The 23341-nt window shown below is 56.2% G+C and overlaps 1 protein-coding gene across 1 annotated transcript in view; it reads right to left on the bottom strand.

Annotated features, from left to right (window-relative positions):
• The window catches only part of NFAM1 (NFAT activating protein with ITAM motif 1), a 33816-nt gene extending 14122 nt beyond the window's left edge, over positions 1-19694 (bottom strand). Inside the window, exons 1-3 of the mRNA XM_007189304.2 lie at positions 19589-19694; positions 3027-3356; positions 1743-1855 (exon numbers count right to left, since the gene is read on the bottom strand). Coding sequence (XP_007189366.2) covers positions 1743-1855; positions 3027-3356; positions 19589-19694 — 549 coding nt within the window. The remainder of the gene's footprint in view (positions 1-1742; positions 1856-3026; positions 3357-19588) is intronic.
• Positions 19695-23341: the final 3647 nt, after the last annotated feature.

Below are 23341 nucleotides of genomic sequence, written 5' to 3'. Positions count from 1 at the left end.
ACGCTGGTCATCCAGTTCTGGGGCAGCATCTACAGGGGCCACGTCCGAATTTGGATCCAGCTTCGGGGAGCTCTGGGAACTTCTTTGGCAACACAAACCCAGCAGCAGCTTCTGGCCTCCTGAGTTCTCTCTCCTTTAAGACCAGGTTCTCACAGCAAGTGCAGGGAGGGACAGGAGGAAGTGTCCATGCACTGTGCTCCCCCAGGGGTCAGGCCCCAGCTGGTGACTCGCAAATGTGGTCTCTTCCACCCTTTTCGGGTAAGGGTGGGGATCCATCCTTACCCCCATTTCTGGAGGAGAAAACAGACTCGGAGAGGGTCGAAACTTGACAAGAGGACAGGGGCTGCATCTGTCTTGCTTTCCACTGCGTCTGGCACTTAGCCCAGTGCCTGGCACACACTAGACACTCAACAGCTATTCCTGGAAGGAGAGGAGGGAAGGCGAGAGCGAGAGGGACGAAGGAGGCAGGGTCTCCGAGGCCGTGTGGCAGGAGGAGGGGCTGGGACCTGAAGTCAAGCTGAGGCTTCGAGGTTCAGCCTCTCCTGTCCTCCCTTCGAGACTTTACTGAGCACCTACTCTGCACCACTGTCTCCCTGGCCTCTCAGGACACTGAGATCAGTCATTAAAATCCTCTTTTTGCAGAGCGGGGGCTGAAGTGAGGGCTCAGGGTCAAGGTCTTGCTCTGACCCTGCTCTGCCCTCACCGGCTGTGCTTCACACTTCACGGGAGGCATTTGTGTGGTCACACAGTAAGCCAAGTGGGGGGTTCCACAGAAGGAGTGTGAGTCCCTCAGCACCCCTGCCTGAAGCCCAGGTATTGTGTCCACACCCAGGTTGCAGCCTGGGAGCTGCTCAGTGAGGGCAAACAACAGCTGTCCTGCCTGTACCCATCCTTGGAAGAACAGCAGGGTGGGGAGGAAATATATTAAGGGCCAGTCACCGCCTCTCTGAGCCTCACTTTTCAGAGCTGTAAAGTGGGAAGAAAACTCTCTCACCGAGTGACGCTGGGATGCGAACCAGAGCACGCCTGGGAGGGTGCCTGGCACCCAGCGGCCCTGAGGAGATGCTTCTTCCTTCCTTCTGGGCTGCTGGGGATCCAGAAAATCTGAGATAAGGTTTCCTAATCTGGAGAGCTAGAAATGGTAAGCATGCGGGCTCACGGCTTCCATCAGACACTCAGAGGGACCCATGACCCAGAAAAGGCTCAAGAGCCCTGATTTCTTGCAACAAGATCAAAAAGGACCTGGTGGGCTTCCTTGGTGGCGCAGTGGTTGAGAATCTGCCTGCTAATGCAGAGGACACGGGTTCGAGCCCTGGTCTGGGAAGATCCCACATGCCACGGAGCAACTGGGCCCGTGAGCCACAACTACTGAGCCTGCGCATCTGGAGCCGCAACAAGAGAGGCCGCGATAATGAGAGGCCCGCGCACCGCGATGAAGAGTGGACCCCACTTGCCGCAACTGGAGAAAGCCCTTGCACAGAAACAAAGACCCAACACAGCCAAAAATAAATAAATAAATAAATAAATAAAGTAGCTATAAAATTAAAAAAAAAAAAAAAAAAAAAGGACCTGGTGCTGATGAGTTGGCAGCACAGGCCCAGCCACAGGGCAGGGTGAGGGAGGGGGCCCTGGTGCAAGTGGCCACGAGGAGCACCTATTCCAGGCACCCCCTCATGGGGTGGCGTCCCTAAGCCACAGTGAGTGGGGTGGGGGCAGCGTTGCCGTGTGCCTGCAGCCCCTACCTTCTTCCAGAGCAGCAGGGCCGTGGCCAGGATGCTCAGGACAGTCAGGATGCCGATGAAGCACACAAGCAGGAGCTTCTGGGGGCCCTGCGGGGGCTCTCGGTACCCTGTGCCTGGGTGGAGGGCAGGGAAGCAGAGACGTTAGCTGTCTGGGAGAGACGCACCCCACCCCCCAACCCTACTTACAACTCTCCCCCACCAGGACCCCCCAGACCCCGCCTCTGCTGAGGTCCTCCTTCCCACACTCGCCTCCGCTATGTTTCTATGTTTGCTGCCTTGATTCTTGTTAAGGGTAAGGACTACATCCTTTGCTTCTTAGGTGCCCCTGACTCGGTGGCTTGGCTCCACCGAGAGGTGCTTATGGGACCTGCGTGAGTCATTTCGCCTCCTGGGGCCTCCTCCTTTCCACACGTGAAGTAGCGATCATACGGGCAGGAGTGGTGAGGGTGAAGGGGGTGGGTTTGTACAAGGCCTAGCAGGTGCTGGCTGGCACCAGGGGTAGGTGAGAGCACAGCCCAGCCCTTTCCCTTGAGCCATCCAGCCTTTCATCCACCCCTTTCTCCTTCCATGCCTCTGTCCACCCCTCTGTCCGCCTGGTTGGCCAAAAATTGCGGAGTGCCAACCACATGCCAGGCACATGAGCGTCTGTTATTTAACTAGCACATCCTACTACCGGGCGCCAGCCCTTGCATTCAGGATCTCACTCATCCCAGGAAAAGCCTCTGCCAGGCAGGGTATTGCCATGAAGAGTAGGTGCAAGGTGACATCCTGGCAAGCAGCAGGACTGGGGGCCAAACTCAGGTCCGTGGGACTCTGTAACCCTGGCCCTACCAGTGGGAGTCACAGAGGTGGCTCAGAGAATCATGACTTCAGTGATAGACTGTTCTTAACCTTTTGGAGTCATTACTCTTCTGAGAATGTGATGAAAACTAGGAATCTGCTCCCAGAAAGGTGACACGAGCCGTGTCTTTGTTCACAGGTCTCTACAAACACACGTGCACATGCCCCATTCTGTGCTCACCCAACTAATAGTGCCAAAGGGACCGTGAGAAAAGGGCCTGCCAGAGGTAGCCAGATCCACACCCCAGGCCTCTGCCCTTGCCACACAAAGATGGGCGTCTCGGCACACCTGTGCGGCCAGGGGCTCCCCGAGGCTGCTCTGTTCCGTTTTGCCAAAGCTGAACAATGAGGCAAACGTTCCCCACTTCGGCTCCTGTGCCCCAGAGTCTGCCGGATGAAACCTCTGGGCCCTTCGCCCTGGGAAGGGCCGCGGAGGAAGCTCACCTCTGACCAGGATGAAGGTGCCGTTGCCTGTCACCGTGGAGTCCGGCCAGCGGACGGAGCAGTAGTAGGTGCCAGTGGCAGATACGCCAGGCAGCTTGGGGGTGATCTGACACTCTTTGGTGTTGGTCTGGTTCTCTCTGCCTGGACCAGGTTTGCAGCTGGTCTTCTCCTCAGAGCTCCTCTGGCCCTGGAGGTCCACATGAAAGTAGCTGACTGTGAAGTCCTTGAACTTGGGGGTGTATGGGTAGGTAATCCTGCAGCTGAAGGAAACGGCCTTGTTGGCCAGAGAGACCACAATGGGGAGGCCGGTGTGGGTCACCGACTGCCCTCCTGCAGGGGAAGGAAAAGGAGAGAGTGGTAGCTTCAATCCCCTGCTTCCCCTTGAGGACCGTGGCTCACACACGTCCCACGCCCTCAGTGTGTGCAGGTGGTGTCCAGGTGCTTTACACGTTGTGACTCTATACTTCCCAACACACCCAAGGCACAAGTGTGTAAGGGCTCCATTTTACAGAGAAGAAGAGTCTGGGGTCAGGGAGGTGAAGCCGCTAGCTTTCAGTTTCTCTGCAGGTATGGAACAGAGGTGCCACCTCCCGCCCCCAACGTGGGCTGGAAGACCCCAGACCCCACGCTTCCAACCACTCTCTCTCCCAAAGGTCAAGAAGCCACGTTGGATAAAAGCACAGGTCTGAGACAACCCGAAGCTGGTGAAGGATGAGAAGTAGAGAGGAAAGAGGCAGGAAACAAAACAACGAAACGCTTCCTGGCAGGAAGAAGCACTTCCTGGCATAGACAAACACACAGAAGGAGGCAGGTCTGCCCAGGGCTCTCCCCAGCCTGAGGGGGAGGCATGCCAGGCATCAATCAGGAGAGACAAACCTCTCCCTGAATCTGAGCTTGGAGAAGAATTTGTCAAGTTTTTATAGACTATAACAAGCAACGCCCCAGAAGCAGTTTTCCAACAACGCAGAGGTGTTCCATATGCAGCCATTTGGCCGTGAGCATGACGAAGGCAGTTCTCTGGGAGCTGTCTTCTCCCCCACCCCCATGTACCACCCCCCTCTCATCAGAGGCACCTAGGAAAACAGTTTGAAAGCCCCCAAAGCAGCAGCCTGCCTGGCTGGGCGTCCCGCCCTCCCGCAGGCTCTGAGGCGCTGATCAGATCCTGTGCTGGGCCAGCAGCTGCCACCTCCCCCACCACGGACTTCAGCTGCACAAGCCACCCGCCAGCTTCAACGTGCCCTGTCCCCCAGCACCTTCCTTCTCCTGCAGCTGAACAACAGACAGCTCTAAACTGAGGTCGGCATCGAGCAGCCAAGAACATGCTGGCCAGGTTGTTAATCGGGAGAAGATCATGCGTTGCAGCCACTCAGAGGGAGAAGCGGGATTTATCTGGCTGGGGAAGTGAGGCGCGGCCTCCCACCTGCGGTCGGTGTGCGTCTGGCGAGAGGCCAGGCCAGTTTCTTTGGTTTCTTCTTGGGTCTTTTCAGCTCAGCCCTAGGCCGGATCCTTAAGGGAGGTGAGGCCAGGCCCTCTGGGAGACTCGGCGACAGGGGCGGAGACGGCCCTCCACACCCGTTAATCCCTCCAAGCTCGGGCCAAACTGATATTTTGAGCTTCCTGGGGAGCAACTAAAGAGACACTCCCTCCCCCAAAGAACTCAAGCCAGTTCCAGGGAATCGACTGGCGTGTCTGGATGTCACAGTGGGTTGACTTTGTCAGATGTGAAGCTCAGGCATGGAGACGCCACTGAGCCAGCCCCGGGGGCTCCCCTCCGCTGAGCGATGGGGAGAGGACTTCACACCGCCCTTTAGATCTCTGGGCTGGTAGTGGTTGTTGTTTAGCTATAACGATATATTCGTTCTGTCGTAAAACAAGGAGGCTTGATTCAGGGCTGAGGTTTGAGGTGTGGCAGGGGCAGGGTAGGGGTGCAGAGCCGGCGGGAGGGGGGGTGTGCATGATCCTCCAGGTCCCAGGTGGGCCGAGAAGGACAGAAGGCGAGATGAGCAGTGCTCGCCAGCCCATGCTGTGTCCTTCCTGCACACACAGGCCACCGCCCCGCTCTGCAGCCACCTCTGCTGTCCCCTCTGCCTGGGACCGCCACCTCCTCACCTGGCCAACTCCTAGTTAGTCCCCCAAACTCAGCTCAGGAACCGCTTGCCAACTCTTACGTACCTCCTCTCATCTGGTTCTCATGGTGACCCTGCGAGGCAGCCGGTCAAGCGCCAGCAACAGGCTGGTGTGTCCTCGTGAGGGTTGGGAGGTTGGAACCCAACCAAAACCACCGGGAAAGTGGTTACGCCGAGGCCTCTCCCCCACCCCCGGGGCCTCCTGTCCTCCTCTCCCGTATCTAAGAGGCCACTCCAGGCCCGGGGAGGCTGGACGTGCTGTCAGCACGGCGAGGCCACCTTCCTGTTTGTCCTGGCAGGAAGACATTCATCCAACTGTCTTAAAAAATTATCCCCGGGCTTCCCTGGTGGCGCAGTGGTTGAGAATCTGCCTGCTAATACAGGGGACACGGGTTCGAGCCCTGGTCTGGGAAGATCCCACATGCCACGGAGCAGCTGGGCCCGTGAGCCACGGCTGCTGAGCCTGCGCGTCTGGAGCCTGTGCCCCGCAATGGGAGGGGCCGCGATAGTGAAAGGCCCGCGCACCGCGATGAAGAGCGGTCCCTGCACCGCGATGAAGAGTGGCCCCCACTTGCCGTAACTAGAGAAAGCCCTCGCACGAACCGAAGACCCAACACAGCCAAAAATAAATAAATAAATAAATAAATAAATAAAGTAGCTATAAAATTAAAAAAAAAAAAGTATTAAAAAAAATATATATATAAAAAAAAATTATCCCCATTTGAGGTATCTTTCTAGAAAATGAAGGAATCTGCTAGGGCAATTAAGCCAATCTTTTACATTTCTGGGGAAATCTATAAAAATAGATGACCATGGTTCTGTATTCTTCTGGGATTTGTTATTTTAAGGTCAGAGGGACAGGATTGTGGAAGTGTATGGTCTTGGCTCAGGTCTGCCACAGAGAGAACCTCAGACCTCAGGTGAAACTGCTGTCTCCAAAAAGTGAAGGGATGAGGCCATCTCTGTGGACCAGTAAGGACAGCCAATCAGGAGACAGCAGGCCAAAAACAAGGAGGAGGACGGGAGGCCTGCTCTTGCAGCAAAGGCGATTGGGTTCTGACCTGAGGATGTAGCTAACTGCTTCCACTGGCCCTTCTTTTTACTGGGTGTCAGCACCCCAGAGCCTGGACCATGGCAGCCCAGCTCCCACCTCCTCTCCTGGACCTGTGCCTCCTAGAAGCCCCTCTGGGGTCCAGGCTGCTCCAATTGGCTGCCACCTAGAAGCATCCCCCAGTTAAGGCTCCATGCTACAGACAGGTTCAGGGTAATTCCTGAGTCCACAGATGCTTTTCAGCTACCAGTTGTTTGCAGCTCCAGCAAACATTTAAGAGTATCAGTTAGATCACAGGCCCTGTTTGAGGTCCAGAGGGGCTCCCTGCCCTGGCAATGTCCCCAATCTAACAGGGACAGGAGGGAGCCTGGAGTGGGAAGGCTGGTGGGGAGGGAACAACTAACTGTGACTAGGGAGGAGACGAAGGGGTGGTGATGCCCTGGGGGTCTGGAAGCAGGAACACACATGTACAGTGAGGCCAGAACTGGCCCAAGGACAGAGGGGAAAGAAAACATATTCTGGCTTGGTGTGACACAGACCCTATGTCAACTAAACACCGTGACAGGACTTCCCTGGTGGCGCAGGGGTTAAGAATCCGCCTGCCAATGTAGGGGACACGGGTTCAAGCCCTGGTCCGGGAAGATCCCACATGCCGCCCGTGAGCCACAACTACTGAGCCCGCGTGCCGCAACTACTGAGACCTGCGCACCTAGAGCCTGTGCTCCGCAACAAGAGAAGCCACCACAATGAGAAGCCTGGACACCACAACGAAGAGGAGCCCCCCGCTCGCCGCAACTAGAGAAAGTGCATCAACGAAGGCCCAACGCAGCCATAAATAAATAAATACATAAATAAAATTAAAATAAACACCGTGACAATTCTATGAGGCAACGACTGCAACCCCATTTTGCAGAAGAAAAGAAAACAGACGGTCTTAGAGGTCCAAAGCCACAGAGTTCCTAAATGGTAGAGTTGGGATTTGAACCCAAGTTTGTCTGACTGTGCTTGAGGAAGAAAAGCCAGCACTCAGGCCAGGCAGCGGAGTCAGACCCAGCTAAGTGCGACCAGTGCCGGACTGTGAGCGTTCGTGGCGGCACCAAGCACAGGAGACATCAGATGCTAAAGAGACGGGTTTGTCAGACCCCTGGTAGGAGGCACACTTTTTCACAGCTGGAGGCTGACAGGTGGCTGCACGGCTGCAAGATCCCATGGAAACCACGGACCAGACAGTGTGGGTGAAGAGGGGGCTTGCACAGAGCTGCTGGGGCACCCAACCTACCCTGCGGGGGCCTGCTCCTCACCCTAGATGCAGAGGGGCTTCCTTGGGACGCTCACAGAGCTTAAGGTGTGCCCCCTGAGTGCCACAGGGGTGGCGCACTGGCTGGCATCTGTCTCAGGCCCTGTATCAGCTGCATCACGCTTTGTCCCTAGCTCAGCAAAGGGAGTGTGTCTCCCAGGGGACAAGGTGGGCCAGGGCCGAGTGAGCCAGCCTGAGGATTCTCTTAGATTCATGGGCTGCCAAGAGGGGCAAACGGCCCAGGGAGGAGGACCGGGGTGGACCTTGGATTCCTGAGGCTGTAGCAGGAGGGAGAACCACAGGAGCCCGGTTGGGGGCCCCTGAGTGGCCACGAAAGTGCCCAAGAGAGTCCACTCCACACCCTTCAAGCACCCAGAGACAGGCCCCGTGTCCGCCACACCTGATGGGCAGGGCTTCTCGCCCCTTCCCGCTCCACCCGGTTGACATGTGAGGACGCTCGAAGAGGGGATCTGAGCAGAGAAAGAGGGAAGAGGGCCCTCACCCCTTACTCTCACCCCATGGCCCCAGGAATGAGTTCAGTGTCAATCAGTTCTGAATCTTGGCTGTGACTCGGGTTTGGAGACTTGAAGAACGCATGTGCGACAGTAAGTGACCGCAGGGCTTTGCCGTGCTCAGAATGGCTGGAGCAGCTCCAGGCGCGGAGGAATCTCCGCACACCAAGAGATCTGGGCTGCAGGAGCATCACAAAGTTGCTTCTGGATAATTCTGTGCATCCCGGTGCAGCCTAGGCCCAGACAGGCACCGGGAGGAAAGCACTTCAAGGAGCCTGGCGTGTTTTCTGCAGGAGGGACAGATTGGTGGCAGAAGGGACGGATTGGTGGCAGGAGGGACGGATTGGTGGCAGGAGGGAGAAGGGGCTGGAGGTGGCTGCTCTTCCCGATGCAGGTCTGAAAGGAAAAGAGGGGGCGGGAGGCGCAGGGAGAATTTGAAGGTCGAGTCCAAGGGGAGCTTTTCTGGATGGGAGAACTGTGAGCCTGGGTCAATGTGGATGGTACGGGACCCGGGAGGGGGTGCAGCCCTGTTGGGCGAGGTGCATGGCGAGTGGGAGGAGGCTGGGAGCAGGGCAGCCAGAGAAGGATTGGGAAAGAGTTGCAGCAGGGCGTCTGGGAGGGCTCCACTCCCCAGGGCCACCACCCCAGCCCCACACAACTGCAAGCACCCAGAAGCTTGCACTGGGCAGCACAGCTACCCCCCAAGCCCTGCCCACTCCTACTTTGCAGGAGATGGTGTTTTCAGGGATGGTACATCCTCCATCCCTCACTTATTGGCAGCTCCAGGGACTGCTAGGAAGCCTGCAGCCTGAACAGAAATGGCGGGGGGAGGGGGGGGGGGCGGGGGCGGGGTGCCTGGGAGAAGACCAGTTTCCGGAGGTAGCAGGCCTGGGTTTGGATCCTGGCTCTGCCATTAAAAACTGTGCAACCTGGGCTTCCCTGGTGGCGCAGTGGTTAAGAATCCACCTGCCAATGCAGGGGACACGGGTTCTAGCCCTGGTCCGGGAAGATCCCACATGCCGCAGAGCAACTAAGGCCGTGCACCGCAACTACTGAGCCTGCGCTCTAGAGACCGTGAGCCACAACTACTGAAGCGCACGCACCTAGAGGCCCTGCTCTGCAACAAGAGAAGCCACCGCAATGAGAAACCCGCGCACCACAACGAAGAGTAGCCCCCGCTCGCAGCAACTAGAGAAAGCCCGCGCGCAGCAACAAAGACCCAATGCAGCAAAAAAGTAAATAAAATAAAATTAATTAATTTAAAAAAAAAAACTGTGCAACCTTAGGCAAGTGACTTTATTTCTCTGAACCTCGGTATCTTCCCTGCAACAAGGGGAGAAAAACAATGCCAAACTTGCAGAGTTGTCATGAGATAAAATGGGTCCAAGAACACAGCATGCCTGCCACAGGGTCAGGCTGCCTTTCCCCAGTGACAAGGAGGCAGGGAAGCCAGACCAGTCCTAAGTCCTCACTGTGAACGTGGAAAGGCAAATGCCAGCCTGACTCTTCTGCCCATGTAAGTGAGAAGCCCACAGCACAGGGCACTGCAGCACAGGGTGGCATCCGGGCATGACAGGACCCCCAAGGACTCCCTGCCTCCTGCCGCAAGCCTGTCTAACACCTCAGGCCCTGTGCCGGGCTGGATACCAGGGGGTAGGCGACACCGTGGGGCGTGGACCCTGGGCCTGGCCCTCGAGGCTCGCCTGCCTGGCTGAGCAGTGTGTGTGCAGGGGGCTCTGAGCCGGGAGAGCCCTCCCCCCCAGCACCCTCCTGCTGCTCCTCCCCCATCCTGCCTGCTTGTCTGCCGCCCCTGTTGGGAAAGACTTTATCTACCACCCGCTGGCGCCTGATTCCTCCCTTTTCCGGTTCTTCTTTTGAATCTGTGGGCGCTTGAACTGTGGGTTTGGGAGCTGGTTGGCAGTCGGTGCCTCACTCCCCACTCTAGCCCAGGGACTCCATGCTGCGTCTCTGGGGGAGGGATCTGTAATCAAGGAGCTTGACTGGGCGTGGGAGGGGTGCCCACGCCAGCAGACCTTTCCATGCCCAGCACAGCAGCCTCCTCTTCCACCTTGACAGCTCCAGCATCCATCCTTCTCTTCTCCCCAGCCAGGCTTGCCGGGCATTGCCCTCGAGGGGGATCCACCAGCCATCCTGCTCCTGCCCTGCCTGGCCCTGCCTGGACGCCCCACCAGAGGAGGCCCAGGAAGGAGTCTGAAATCAATTTACAGGGTCAAGACACGCAATTAAAAAAAAGAGAACATGGAGCATCTCGTTGGTAGTAAGGACGCTGTTTGTGACCTTCTGGTTTGTTATATTCCTACAACTGGATTCAGACAGGGTAACGCTGTAATGTGCATCCCTTAACTTTGGGCCACTGTTAAACAAAATTTTTTTAAGTCCTTGTCCTGGCGGATCCAGTTCATTCCCTCAGGCCCTGTGCAGCCCCACTCAGCTGCCCTCGGTCCTCGCTCACTCGATCCCCGACAGATGCCAAGTCTACCAGGCTCTTGAGCCTCTGCCCACACTGTTCCAGCTGCTCAGAATGCCCTTCTGTTCCCCTCCTCTCCCCAGGCTGTGGAGTCACCCTCTCAGTCTGCAGGACTCGCTCACCTCCTCCCTGAGCCACTCCTGGGTGCACGGCCCTGCCCGTAGAGCACAGACCCTCAGCCTTTGCTGTCAAGCCTCCGATGATAAGGACTAACCTCCACTGGGCGTGTTCCCTTTTGCAGATGAGAAAACTGAGGCTCAGAGAAGGGAGGAGTTTTGCCCAATCGGCACAGTAGTTAGTAGTGGAGGAAATGGGATTTTAAGCTGTGTCTCTTTGAGCAGATAACCCCGCACTCTTATCCACTACTCTGGGCTACAATGTTAAAGTCTCAAAGCAAGCAAAAGAAAAAACTTTTCAAATGAAAGAACTGCCCTCTTTCAAAGGGAGACAAAAATTCAGAGGCCTTTCCCCTAAATTTGGGTCATCTAATAGGGAAACACATCTGACAGCCCGAAGGGGGTCTGAGGATGGTGACCAACCCTGCAGCATTAGGGGGACCGATACTGTTGCCCAGCTCAAGACAGCCTGTGGCTCCCAGAGCAGAAGCCAGTGGCCCTACGAGGCCTGTACAGACTGGTGCTGTGGCAGGGCCAGCCAGAGTCCCTCCCTCACCGCGGCCCTCACATCCTCTCGCCCCTAGAATCTGGCACTCTCCCCCCTCACGCCCCTCCCTCTCCGGTCTCTCCAGCTGTCCTGGGCCACTCACTGCTCCTCTCACCAACCAACCCCAGAGCCAGGCCCTGGCCCCAGCTTCCCCCTCTGCCTGGAACTCAATCCCTTCTAGGGCACCGAGCCAAGGGTATGAGAGCCCAGAGGTGGTGATCAAAGGTATCCATTCCAACTTAGGTCGATTTTTAAATGAAAACGCTTTGTCCAGCTACAGAAGAAAGCAGTTCCCACGGTCTTTATTTTAGGCATGGAGTTTTGCCCTCCAATTTAATTCTGGCGTCTCTCAGAGCCATGCCTTTTTGTCAAGGCCCTTCTGATGGGCTGCTAGGGAGACACAGATGCGGGGCTGCTGGTTTTATCACAGAGCTCTGGCCATTTGCCTGAGCATGAATCCCAGGATGCCACAGAAAAACAGGTGCGTCCTTCGGGACACACGCATCAAACATGACGGTACATGGCCAAGCAGCTGATTAGGGAGAAGCACAGAGCAGGCGTTGGAAGGCAGTCTTTGAACAGAGCGTGTGTATCCTGGAGCTTTTAGCGCTGATGCCCTCGGAACGCTGCCATCAGACTGGCTGTCACATCTTTCAACACCTCCGAATGACAAAGATGCTCACGGATGTGGCTTGCCTGGGGGTGGGGGGAGGGCATTTCCACGCCTGCCTGCGTGCGGTTCTCACGCCTCCAGACTCTGGACCCTGGGTGCACAGCGACCACACGGAGACACAAACCGAGGGCAGAATGTCAAATGTTTAGTCCCAGAAACGTACAAGCTTCACCGGTGTTAACTGGTATTTTTATAGCAGTCACCTCCCTTTTGGCCTGTTTTGCAAGGCAAGTCGCTCAAACTTTGGAGCTCGTTTGAGGGTGTGGCCTGGGGACTCTGTTTCTCCCTTTACAACCGGCTTTACCCTTAAAGTAGGGAGTCAGGATGGGGTGGAGGTATGATAGAGCCAGTGGGCGGAGAGAGGTCCTGCTCCTTGTCTCTGAAAGGGGAGAAATGGAGCAAGGGGGATAGACCCCACCACGACGCCTCCTTCAGCAAGGAATGTGTGTCCCCCCCCAAAGTCCCACTGCCACTGGGAAGGGACCTGCCTGACGAAGCTGAAAGTGGTGAGATAAAGGGGAGTCTCAGGGATGGCAGAAGCCCAGTGGAGGAGACCCAGCCCAGACAGAAGGGGCAGGGGCTTCCTGGAGAGGCGACCCTTGGAGCTGGCACTTTGTTGTTTAAATTATAACTCTTTAGGGCACACACACCCCTCCCCCCCGCATTATAAAAGCGCAGCGTGCTCACTGTATAAATTCTAGAAACCACAGCGAAGGATCAAGAAGGACGTCAAGCTTGTGTGCAGTTCTCCACCCCCCGTGACATCACAGCTGTGAGCATTTTGATCTTTCTTTCCCATCTCTTTACCGAGCTGAGCTTTGAAGGAAGAGTCATTGGAGGCGGCCAGGTTTAGACGGGAGGGTCGACGCGAGGGGGTTTAAGCACAGGAAAGCTCCTGGGTGAAGCTTCTACAAGGCTTCAAACAGGCCAAGGAGTTGGGGGACTCCAGAGCCGTGGTGGAGTTGAAAGAAAGGGTTTGAGTGGGGGCCAGGGGGAGGTGGGGGGTTGAATGTTGTCCTGGAAACCTGGGGAGCCTCTGTGGGCCTCAAAATTGGGAAGCGACATGATCACACTTGATGTTAGGGAAATGACAAGAGAAATACTAAAGAGCTCCAAACAGCCTTCCTCAGCCGCCTAAAACCCTTGCGTTAGTGACTCGTTCTGTGGGATTCGGCGTCCCCCACCTCCAGCCTCCTTTTAAAATATAAATGCTTCTGGCTGACAACACACTAACTCCTTCCTGCGGATGCCTCCGCCAGATCACACTTTTATCCTGACTTCTCTTAAATCTCCCCCTCCCCGAAGATCCTATACCCTCCGGGCACAAAATCACTCAACTGCCCTCCATCTTCCTCTCCCACCCCTTCCACATCTTCCAGTCTGCCAGCCTGGTCCTTCCCTCTTGTCCCACCCCTTCCCCTTCCAACATCTGATGCTTTCCACCCAGGAGGTCAGCAAAGACCCTGGCGGCTAAGTTGTGGCTCCTGTTCTTTCTGGCCTTGACCCTGGCCCCACAGACCCCTTCCTCTCCAGCCTTCCCCTTCTCTCTTTCTTACACAGCCACCTCCTAAGGTTGGGTACTTGTTCCTTGGCTGTCTGTACCCTCACCTGCCCCAGGTAAGCTCAGTCATGCGCCACACCTCTGAGCTCCTGCACATTCAGAACCACAGGTGAACACCCTGGGGAGCAAGGCTGGTTTGTCAGGGACTGGGAGAGTCGACCAGAAAGGGCACCACAGAGAAAGTAAGAAAGTACCAGAGTTTGACCTTGACCAACAGGTTGGAGTCACCAGGTGGGCAAGTGAGAGGACACCTTCCAGACCAAGGGAAGAGCAGGAGCAAAAGCTCAGGGGCAGACAGTCATCAGCATGGCTCAAAGTGGGGTGTGGGGAAGGGGGGCAGGAACCTGGGAGGAAAGGGTAGCCCAGGGCCGGGGTGGGGGGGAGGGGGAGGGTTCTATCGAAATTCTCCACAGCAAGAACCAGCTGATGGCGATGAGGTTGTCTGCAGCTGTGCTCCATGGACCCAGGGGTGATCATCCTTATATATACACACTCTCTCCTGGGCCCCTAGCTCCTTAGGACAGGTCTGAGAAGGGGAGGTTCTGATTTAAAGGGTATGCATGTTTTAAATTTTGGTATGTGTTGCCAAGTATGAACTTGTCTTCGGAAACCTACCCTTGGACCCTATGACCAACGCTGTAGCAAGTGCCTCGCCTGACTGTCTGAGGATGGGCTGCCTGATGGGAGGAGGCCAAACCTGCATTTGAGCTTGGGTCGCACCCACTTGGTGCCTCCTTCCCGCCCCCACCCCTACCCCACAACCTGCCCATGAGCAGCAAGCAGGGACCAGGCCTAGAGCCTCAAGAGGGCCCCAGCTCTGGCCCTACCCTGTCTCCACCACAGCCCACGCAGTCTTGGGGTGGCTGTGTGTGTTGACGGGGGAGCAGATACTCACCAGGCCCACCCCCTCCTCCAGGCAGCCTGTCCCCACGATGGAGACCCACGAACCTTCCCTGAGGGGTCCCAGGTGCCAGCCCTGGGGCCATCGGTGGTCTTGGATGTGCCCTCCTCTTGCCACTGGCAAGAGGCCTGCATAGGAGGGTACTGAGTGCCATGACAGGGAAATAGGAGCTCAGAGTGGTCAGGTGACTTGGCCAAAGTCTTCCAGGACTCAAACCCAGGTAGGTCACACTGTCCTTGCCAGGAAGCCAGGTGCTGCACCTGCCAATATCACATCTACTCCCTCTCCCTCCACCTCTCCAGGCTCATTTCAATCGCCCCCTTCCCTTCCTCTGGCTTTGGCCCCCACCCCAGTGCCTGACACCCGTACTCCCACTACCGTGAGGCCCCACCTAGATCCTTAACAAGCAAGCAACCAGGTGTAGGGTCAAATACTGTTTCCCGGCTTATGTTTACCCAGCACCCCGACATCCACTCCCTCATTCACGAATCAGGAGGGTTTTGTCACTCCTCTCCTGGTGGCATCACACCTCCACCCTGCTCAGAACTCCAGGGGTTGTCTGGCTGCGAGTTGAATTCATCCTGTTACTGTTAGTATTTCCTGGGCATCCTCTGGGTGCCAGGCACCATGGGGAGTCAAGGATTCGAAGCCAAGTAAGTCCACACGTGTTCTGCCCTCTCGAAGCTCAGTCCATACAGGGAGGCGGACAGCGCAGAGAGAAGCAGCCTTAATGGGAATATACCCCCTGGAGGCACCGAATACACGTGTGCCTGGAGACCACACATGAGCATTCACAGCCACAGACAGGAACACCTGGGACGTCAATCATAACTAAATAGATCGCAGTATATTCATTCAATGGGACGCTCCACAGCAGGGGTTGACAAACATGTTCTGTAAAGGGCCAAGTACTAAATACTTTACACTTTGCGAGCCATATGGTCTCTATCACAGCTACTCAACTCTGCTGCTGTGGGGCAAAAGCAGCCATAGATGAGCCATGAATGGCTACGCATGGCTCTGTTCCAATAAAACTTTACTTATGGACATGGAAAAGGGGATACCGTCATCACTCGGTATCCACGGGGGATTGGTTCCAGGACCCATCATGGATACTAAAATCCACAGATGCTCAAGAGAGGGGGTATCTTGTGCAGGTTGAGGGGTACAGGGGCTTTGGGACACTAGAATGTTCTCTTTCTTGAGCTGGGTGGTAGACACACAGGACTATTTATTTAATATGTATTGTACTTTTCTGTGTCTGTATTATTTTTCATAATATAATGGCATAGGATTCATAAAATGGCATAGACCGTCAACTGGATATATCTTAAAAAACATAATGTTGAGGGACTTCACTGGTGGTCCAGTGGCTAAGGTTCCACGCTCCCAATGCAGCAGGCCCAGGTTCGATCCCTGGTCAGGGAACTAGATCATGCATGCATGCCGCAACTAGGAAGTCCGCACGCCACAACTAAAGATCCCACACGCCGCAATGAAGATCCATGTGTCGCAACTAAGACCTGGAGTAGCCAAATTAATTAATTATTTAACATAAATAAATAAAATTATTTAAAAAAACAAAACAAAAAAACATAATGTTGAGTGAAAGATGCAGGTCACAAAGAACACCCACAGTATCATTTTGATTATACAAAGTTCAAAAACAAGCCAGACTAATCTATATTACTTAGGGACGCAAACTAAAGGATAAAAGTATAAAGAAATGCCAGGAAGCGATTGCCCCAAATTCAGGATCGTGGTGCCTCTGAGGGGAGAGGGGTTGTCTTGGGGGTGTCCAGAGGCTTTGGGGCACTAGAATGTTCTCTTTCTTGACCTGGGTGGTACACACACAGGATTTTGTTTTATAATATTTATTGTACTTATTTATTGTGTTTATTTATTTATTGTATTTATTGTGTATGTATGCTATTTCACAATTTTAAAAAAGAAAGCAATGACAATAGGACCAACTGGAATGGCATCTGAACCCCTCCCTGACGAGCATTTATAATCCACCTGGAATCATATCCCAGTGGGAGTTGTATCCCACAGCTCTGCTAAGAGACCCTCCACAGTCAAACTGAACCTCTCACCATTCCCTCCCCCTGGCTCTGCCTTCTGGCCTCCCAGCCTTTATTCATGCTGTGCCTGCCACCCACCCACCTGCTCTGTCTCCTCCCTGTCTCCCCTTCCAACACTCCCCCTGCCCCACCTCCAGCAGAGAGGTGCTTCTCGTCTGCCTGCCTTGAAAGCTCTTTATTGGGATTAGACGAAGATGAAAAGCAGAGGCCAGTCCTGACAGAGGCCCAGAGCTGCGGGAAGGGAGGCAGCAGGCTCCTGAGCATCTTGTGGACAACAAAGGGAGCGGTGACCCTGAGCCCAGAGCAAACAGGGGAGGGGAGGCAAGCCTGCATCGGTACTCTGGCCTCGGGTCTTGTTCTGCGGGTGAGTCTCACGGACTTCACCAGGCTTGGGGTGGGGGCTGTGGCTTGTTCACCACCAGGTCCCCTCAGTGCCTAGAACTGGTCCTCTTCAATGAACATTTGAGAAATAAATACAGCCCAGAGCTCTGGAAAGGCCAGGGAGAGAAAGACTGACTTTTTTGAGGACACTAAGGCTCAGAAAGGTTAAGTAACTTGCCTGAGGTCACACAGCAGTCAATATAAGAAGGCAGGACTTGAACATGGTCTGTCTGGCCTCAGAGCCCTTGGAGGTGACTTGAGGCCTGGTGGAAGCAGGGCTAGAGCAGGTGTGCAGCTGCTCCCAGGAAAGCTGAGCCTCAGACTCAGATGATTCACCTCTGAGGAGAGCAGGTGCCCACGAGACCAGAGGTGGCTGCTACACCCTTTGAGAAAAGTAGAATTTGCCGAGGGCTCAAGAGACCAGAGGAGAGCAGGAGGAGGAGGGTTGGGAGCAACAGAGGTCCTGAGATGCCATCCGAGGGTGTGCTGGAGACCCCTGGAAAAGTCAAAGTGACCCCAAGGAACCCGTGGGCTCCCCAAAATGTAGAGCCAGCCAACTGAATCTTGCATTTCGATTGGCTCCTCTAGGCTGGCAGGTGGTTGACATTCTCTGAGCCCTAACCACATGCCCTAACCTCAGTCTGGGGATGTACCACCAGCAAGCACTACTGTCGCACCCACTTGACAGATGAGGCCATCGAGGCACAGCAACATTAAGAACCTGCCCAGGGGCCCAGGATGAGTTGCAGAGCTCAGACCCAAACTCAGGCTGAACGCCCCTGGCCTGCACTCAACGCTGCATCAGGCGGTTCAGGGAAACGGTGCACTGAGTCCAAGCTTCATGGACAATGCTCCGCAAGGCCCCCGGTGGACACAGTTGAGGCCACAGGCTGGGTCTTGGTGCTGGCAGTTGGTGGAGCTGTTTGCACCAGGCTGATGGGTGAGGTCAGGGGAGGTTTGGGGGACGTGGGAGAGGTAGGATTCCCTCCACCAAACCCTCAAAGCTCAGAGACAAGAGGGTGGGGAAGGGGTGTGGCACAGCAGAGAGACAGAGCCAGGCGCCCAGAGGGGAAGGACCAGGGATAATGGGGTGCTGTCTGCTGCTCCAAGAGGTTCTAGAAGGGACTTCCCTGGTGGCCCACTGGTTAAGACTCCACGCTCCCAATGCAGGGGGCACGGGTTTGGTCCCTGGTCGAGGAACTAAGGTCCCAGATCCCGCATGCTGCAAGGCGCTGCCCCAAACTAAGAGAGTTTCTAGGAGACCACAAGGTGTTTCCACCTCTTGCGAAAGAGCAGACTTTCTCTTTTGTATAACGTTTGCTGCAATGCTGGGGGAAAAAAAATCTGTTGTTTCTTTGCAGTCAAGAGAGTTACAGAAATGCTTTTCACAGCAGCACCCCGAAAAGTCTCTTCCACTCAGGTACTAGGGTGTGCCAGGTCCCTTGTGGGGAGGAGGGACCACGCAAAGAGAAACGATGGGAATTGGGGGGAACTTAAGTTAAAAATGAAAAAGTAGGAGTTCCAACACATTGTCACCAGCAAGCCACATTTCCTCAGGCCATCTTTGCATCTGTCCATGGGTGGGTGAGTGGGGGGGTGTGAGGTGTCCAGATGAAAGGAGATGACCTCACAGGGGGCCGGGCCTCGAGGCCTGCAGTAGGTACCACACAGTCAAGTCTTGCCTCCCCAGGGGGGTAGATTTTTCTGTGAAGAATGTTCTTTACAAAGAAAGGTAAGAGGATCCCCAGAGCCCACTGCCAAAGGTCCTGGCTCGGGGCTGAACCTGGCCTCTACTTACCCTCCAGGCCGTGGGCAAGCCACCTGGCCTCCCTGGGCCTCAATTTCCCAGTTCCGAAGTGGTGCCAGTGGGGACAGCACCCCAAGGGAGCCTCGAGGGGGCCTGAGTACGCGTGTGAAGCCCAGCTTATGTGCTCAAAGAGGCTAATTCATGATAATAAGAATAGCTGTTATTGTTTATGGTATAACCGAAAGGCAGAGGATGAAGTAGAAAGGTGGGGAGCAGCTCCTGGAAGGCTCATAAAAGTCAAGGTGAATGGGAAGGAAAGCACCCAGCCTGCACAGCGGGGTGGGAGGAATCCTGGGGCTACCAGAAGGTCGGCACTGCCCAGGTGAGACTGAGCCTCAGGGACCCCGGGGTGGGCAGCCCTGGCCAGGGATGCTCCTGGGAGTTCCCTGGCCTGGATGAACTCGCCCCAAAGCCACTCATCCCAGGGCCTGGCTTGGATCCAGGCCACCCAGCTTCTGAGGGAACCTGGGACCAGGAAAGGGGCACAGTGTCAGCCCCCGGAAAGTAATGATGCGGCCTCTGGTTGTATTTCAGGAAGTGGGAGGTGCCCCCCTTTCTGGCAACGGCAGCAATTCTGTGCCCCAGGCACTGCGCTCCCATGGCCAGCAGCTGCCTCCCGCCTCCCCTGGCTAAGAGGGGCCACACCTGCGCAGGTTCCATGCGGTGGCTCTGCTGTAAGCTGCCTTGGGAGTGGGCTGTCCCTCCCCAGGGATCCCGCACCCAACTGGATGCCCCCAGGCCGCAGCAACGCCCACCCACCTCTTTGAAGGGCCAGGGGGTCAGGCCGTGCTGGGAGGGAGGCTGCTCCAGCAGCGAGGGTGGGGAACGCTGCCCCCCCCTCTTCAAAAGCCACCTTGGCGAGGCCTTAGCTAAACACCTCCCGGTCCCTGAAGGCTTCCCCTGTGAAGTCTGCAATGTTCAAAGGCAACCAGCAAATCCCCCTGAGACAGGTTCCGGGAATTAGCCGCGGGGCAACACGAGCCAGAGAGGAGCGCGTGAGAGGAGGAGGATGGCGCACCTGTGCCTGCGAGCTGCAGGGTCCAGGAGAGCAGGAACAAGCCCGGGAGCCGGGGGGCTGGGATGCGGCCCGGCGGGGCCCGCCACCAAGGAGGCCCGCTCTCCATCGGGGCCTCCGGGTCAGGGTCCCTCCTTCCTCTTTAGCTCACAAGAGGGGACAGCCTGCTGGCAACCACAGTTCCCCTTCGCGTAGCCAAGAAGCTCCTCCCTGGCCGCCCGCCCTTCCGCTTCCTCAAGGCCTCAGTTGGCCCCCTTGTCCTCTCAATAACCCCAGAATTTCCACTCAAGTAGTGGAAACAGCCCCAGGCCAGGTGGCCGGCCTCCAGGTGAGGATCTGGGGCTCACACTTGTCCAGGAGAAGAGCTGGGAGGGGCTAGGACTCCCAATCGCCCCGGGGGGGTGGGCTTCTCCCCTCCTCGGCCCCTTTCCAGCTGGTGGCCTGTCCAGAAGACACTGGTGACAGAGGCGGGCACGGGATTTCCACGGGATTTCCAGGGCTGGTTTAGCTGCTCACGTCTGAAACTCTTTAAAACAAAAACAAAGACAAAAAACCAACCCCATTCACAGAAACTTCCCCCCAGAAATAGTCCAGGAGCCCGTTGGATTGAGGTGCTCCTCAAAGAGTAGGGCTTTGGGTGTGGGAGCAGGGGGTGGAAGCGGTCGGGAGGATGGGACGGGGCAGGCCGTCGGGGGAGGGCAGGCGCCACAAGTTCCCAGCCTTCCATGGGGCCAAAAAGCCCGTCATTAGCCCAGCGAAGGCCACCCTGGGTCCCCCGCAGAGGCCCAGCCAACGCCTCCCCTCTGACCGACCTCAAATGAGATGTCTTCCCTCCCTACAGCTTCCCTGAACTTGAGCCACCCCTTCCCCACCAGGAGACACGTGACTCTCTTCCCCATCCAGCCAGAACAACAGTCCCTGTCCTCCCCTCCACAGGCACCAGCACAGGTAATTCTCTGCCGCCTGGGCCTCTTTCCCCCACAGACTGGGAGCCGCTCGGCCTGGCCTTCTGGAGCCCAGCACTGGGCAGAGCCTAATGTGGGGGGACAGAGGTCTGCCGCGTGTCCGGAGTAGCAGAGGGAAGGGGTCTGGGGTGGCGGTGAGGAGCCAGCTGGCACGGGAGGAAGGCGGGCTGAATTGAAGGTGATGAGTTTCAGCACAAGCTGAGCACTTCCCCTCCTTTCCCCATTAGTGCCCATCAACCCTCAAGATAAAGGTTTTTATCCCAATTTGACAAACTATGCCCCCGAGAGGCAAAGCAACTTGCCGAGATCAGGGTGGGTACCTGGGGCCGGCATTCAGTGCCCAGCTGTGTGAAGCCGGAACGTCTCTCCCCACCCCTGACGCGGCCCCCAGGGATGGCAGGACTGGGTCCAGTTTCCGCCCTTCGTCTGAGTGCTTTCCCCTCAGCCACTTAGCACACAAACAATGAAAACCAGAAGCCGTTTCCCACCAACTCCAGGAGTGCCAGAAGGATGGCGAGCAGCAGGGCCCGCCCACCAGGTGAGGAAGACGTATGAACACCAGACACTTCCTACCGGCTGGGGGGCGGCGGGGACCCCAGTGGTATTGACTGTTGATCCATCACAGTGATACATGATAGCATATGTCACAGTGAGACACAGATAATCTGCTTCACGCTGTTTCCGAGCTCCTGGGGGGAGCAGGTTGTCTAAGCACCTCGATGCCATGGTGATAGACGTCATGTTAATGCCTCCACGCACGGAGGGAGCACTATAAAGGCATCAGTCTGTGCCTCTGGGGTCTCTTTATGACTCGGCATCGGGAGGCGGCTGAGCGCCAGGCAGCCTCGGAACACGGACCCGGGCTCTGCCTCCACACTTGCCTGTCCACTCCGGGGCTGCTCTACCTTCCCCCGGCCACCAACACAAGGCCCTGGGCCCCCTAACGGTGCAGCCCACCTCTGGATCTGCAGGCTCGGAGCCCCAGGAGCTTTGCCACCTCTGAGCCCAAGTCCAGCCCATGGCCTCTTGCCTGCCTGGGGCCTCCTGTTTGTCTTCTTTACCTCTGACCACCCCCCCTGAGCCTAGCACAGTGCCAGCACCTAGTATGTGCTCGATAAATATTGGTGCATGAATGATGGATGAATGAGCATAAGACGGGGGTAAAGTGCCTCCCTCCCAGGCTTGCTCTGAAGGTGGGTGCCTAACATCGAGCCTGGCACATAGTAGGCTCCCTTCAGGCCCCCGTGGGATGGCTGGACTCCAGGGTGGGGCGGGAGGAGGGCCATGCCCTCCCTGGGCAGATGTGACTTGAAAAGAAGTGGCTGGGGGTCTTGGGTCATTGTTGAGTTTCCTAGGTGCTCTGAAGCCACCCAGTCTCCTGGGGAGAGGCAGGCATTGACCTTGGGTGGGGAGCCAGCGGGCCCAGGCTGTACTGTCTGGGCCTCAGGAACAAGGGTGATGGAAGAGAAACCACAGCACATTCAGAAACCTCATTTTCTTCAAGACTCTCCACCTCCTCTCACTGAAGTGGCCACCGAGCAATGAACTTGCTGGACTTCGGTCCCTAGGCTTCTCCTCTCCCCTGCCCTTGGCGGGAGCTTCGAATAAGTGGGTGAAAGGAAGAGCAGAGGACATGAGGCTCTGTTGGCATCTCCGGTGGGCAGCCAGGAGGCTTCGCGGCCTTTGGGCCAGGCCTCCGCAGCTGAGTCTGCAGGCGAGGGCCCCGGGGCCGGCGCGCTCAGCTCCTGCTCCTGTCCAGGCATCTGTCTGCCTGTCCAACCATCCATCCATCCATCTCTTCACATTTTGCTGAGCACCTGTTCTTCACCAGGCACTGGCCTCAACAGAAGGATGCAGAAGTGAAAGACCCCAGCTTCGAGGAGCCCATGTCTCGGGGCAGGGGGAGAACTATAATCAGCACAATTATACAATCACGTGGCAGTTCAGAGCAGTTACTCAATGCCATACACCATCCAAAATGATTTTAATCTACACAGCAATTTAATCCTCACTGCAATTCTACGAGGCAGGTACTATAATCACTACCATTTTACAGATAAGGACACTGAGGCACAAGGAGGTTAAAATAAAATTTGCTCAAGGTCACACAGCTAAGAAATGTGTCCAGGGGAAATGACTATGAGGATGACCCCAGCCTCTGCTCCTAACCACTGCTCCAGCCTGCTTCAATGGCAGAAGTGTGTACAGAGCAAAGAGGGAGGCAGGGGAAGAAGTGAACTACTTGAGGTGGAGGGAGGAGGGGCTACCCAGGAGGACTTCATGGAGGAGGTGGCAGCTGTGAAGCAAGAGGAAATGGGGGAGCACACACATCCCCTGCAGTCCTAAGGCGCCTTGTCCACACAAAGACTAAAGCTTTCCAAACTGGACCACAATTGCTGTCCTCCACACACATATTAAGTGCCTACTGTATGCCAGGCAGTGGTAGTACAAAACATAAATCATAGTTTTGCCCTTACGGTGCTCCCTGTCTAGGGAGGAAAACAGAACCCCCAGACAGGATTTCCAACTGCCCCAAGTGAGTGAGGGTGAGTGAGCAAGTGAGGTGAGGCCCCTGGAGCCGCGTTTGGCTCCGATGCTCAGGATCTGCCGTGTCTTCTCTGCGTTTCCTCCCCAGGCTGCACTGTGGGCAGCGGGTGCACGGGAAGCCGGAGGGGACCACTCTCCTCCCTTCCCCACCTGCAGGAAGTCACTTCCTTCCTCCGTATAGACGCCAGCACCAGGAGGAGCCCACCAGTTGGAGGGGCCCCCTGAGAACGCCCTCTGAACTGGC

Source organism: Balaenoptera acutorostrata, chromosome 11, assembly GCF_949987535.1.
Source record: "Balaenoptera acutorostrata chromosome 11, mBalAcu1.1, whole genome shotgun sequence".
NCBI classification, from domain to species: Eukaryota; Metazoa; Chordata; class Mammalia; order Artiodactyla; family Balaenopteridae; genus Balaenoptera; species Balaenoptera acutorostrata.
The sequence above is the reverse complement of the archived record's forward strand: the minus strand, read 5'-3'. Positions and strand labels throughout refer to the sequence as shown.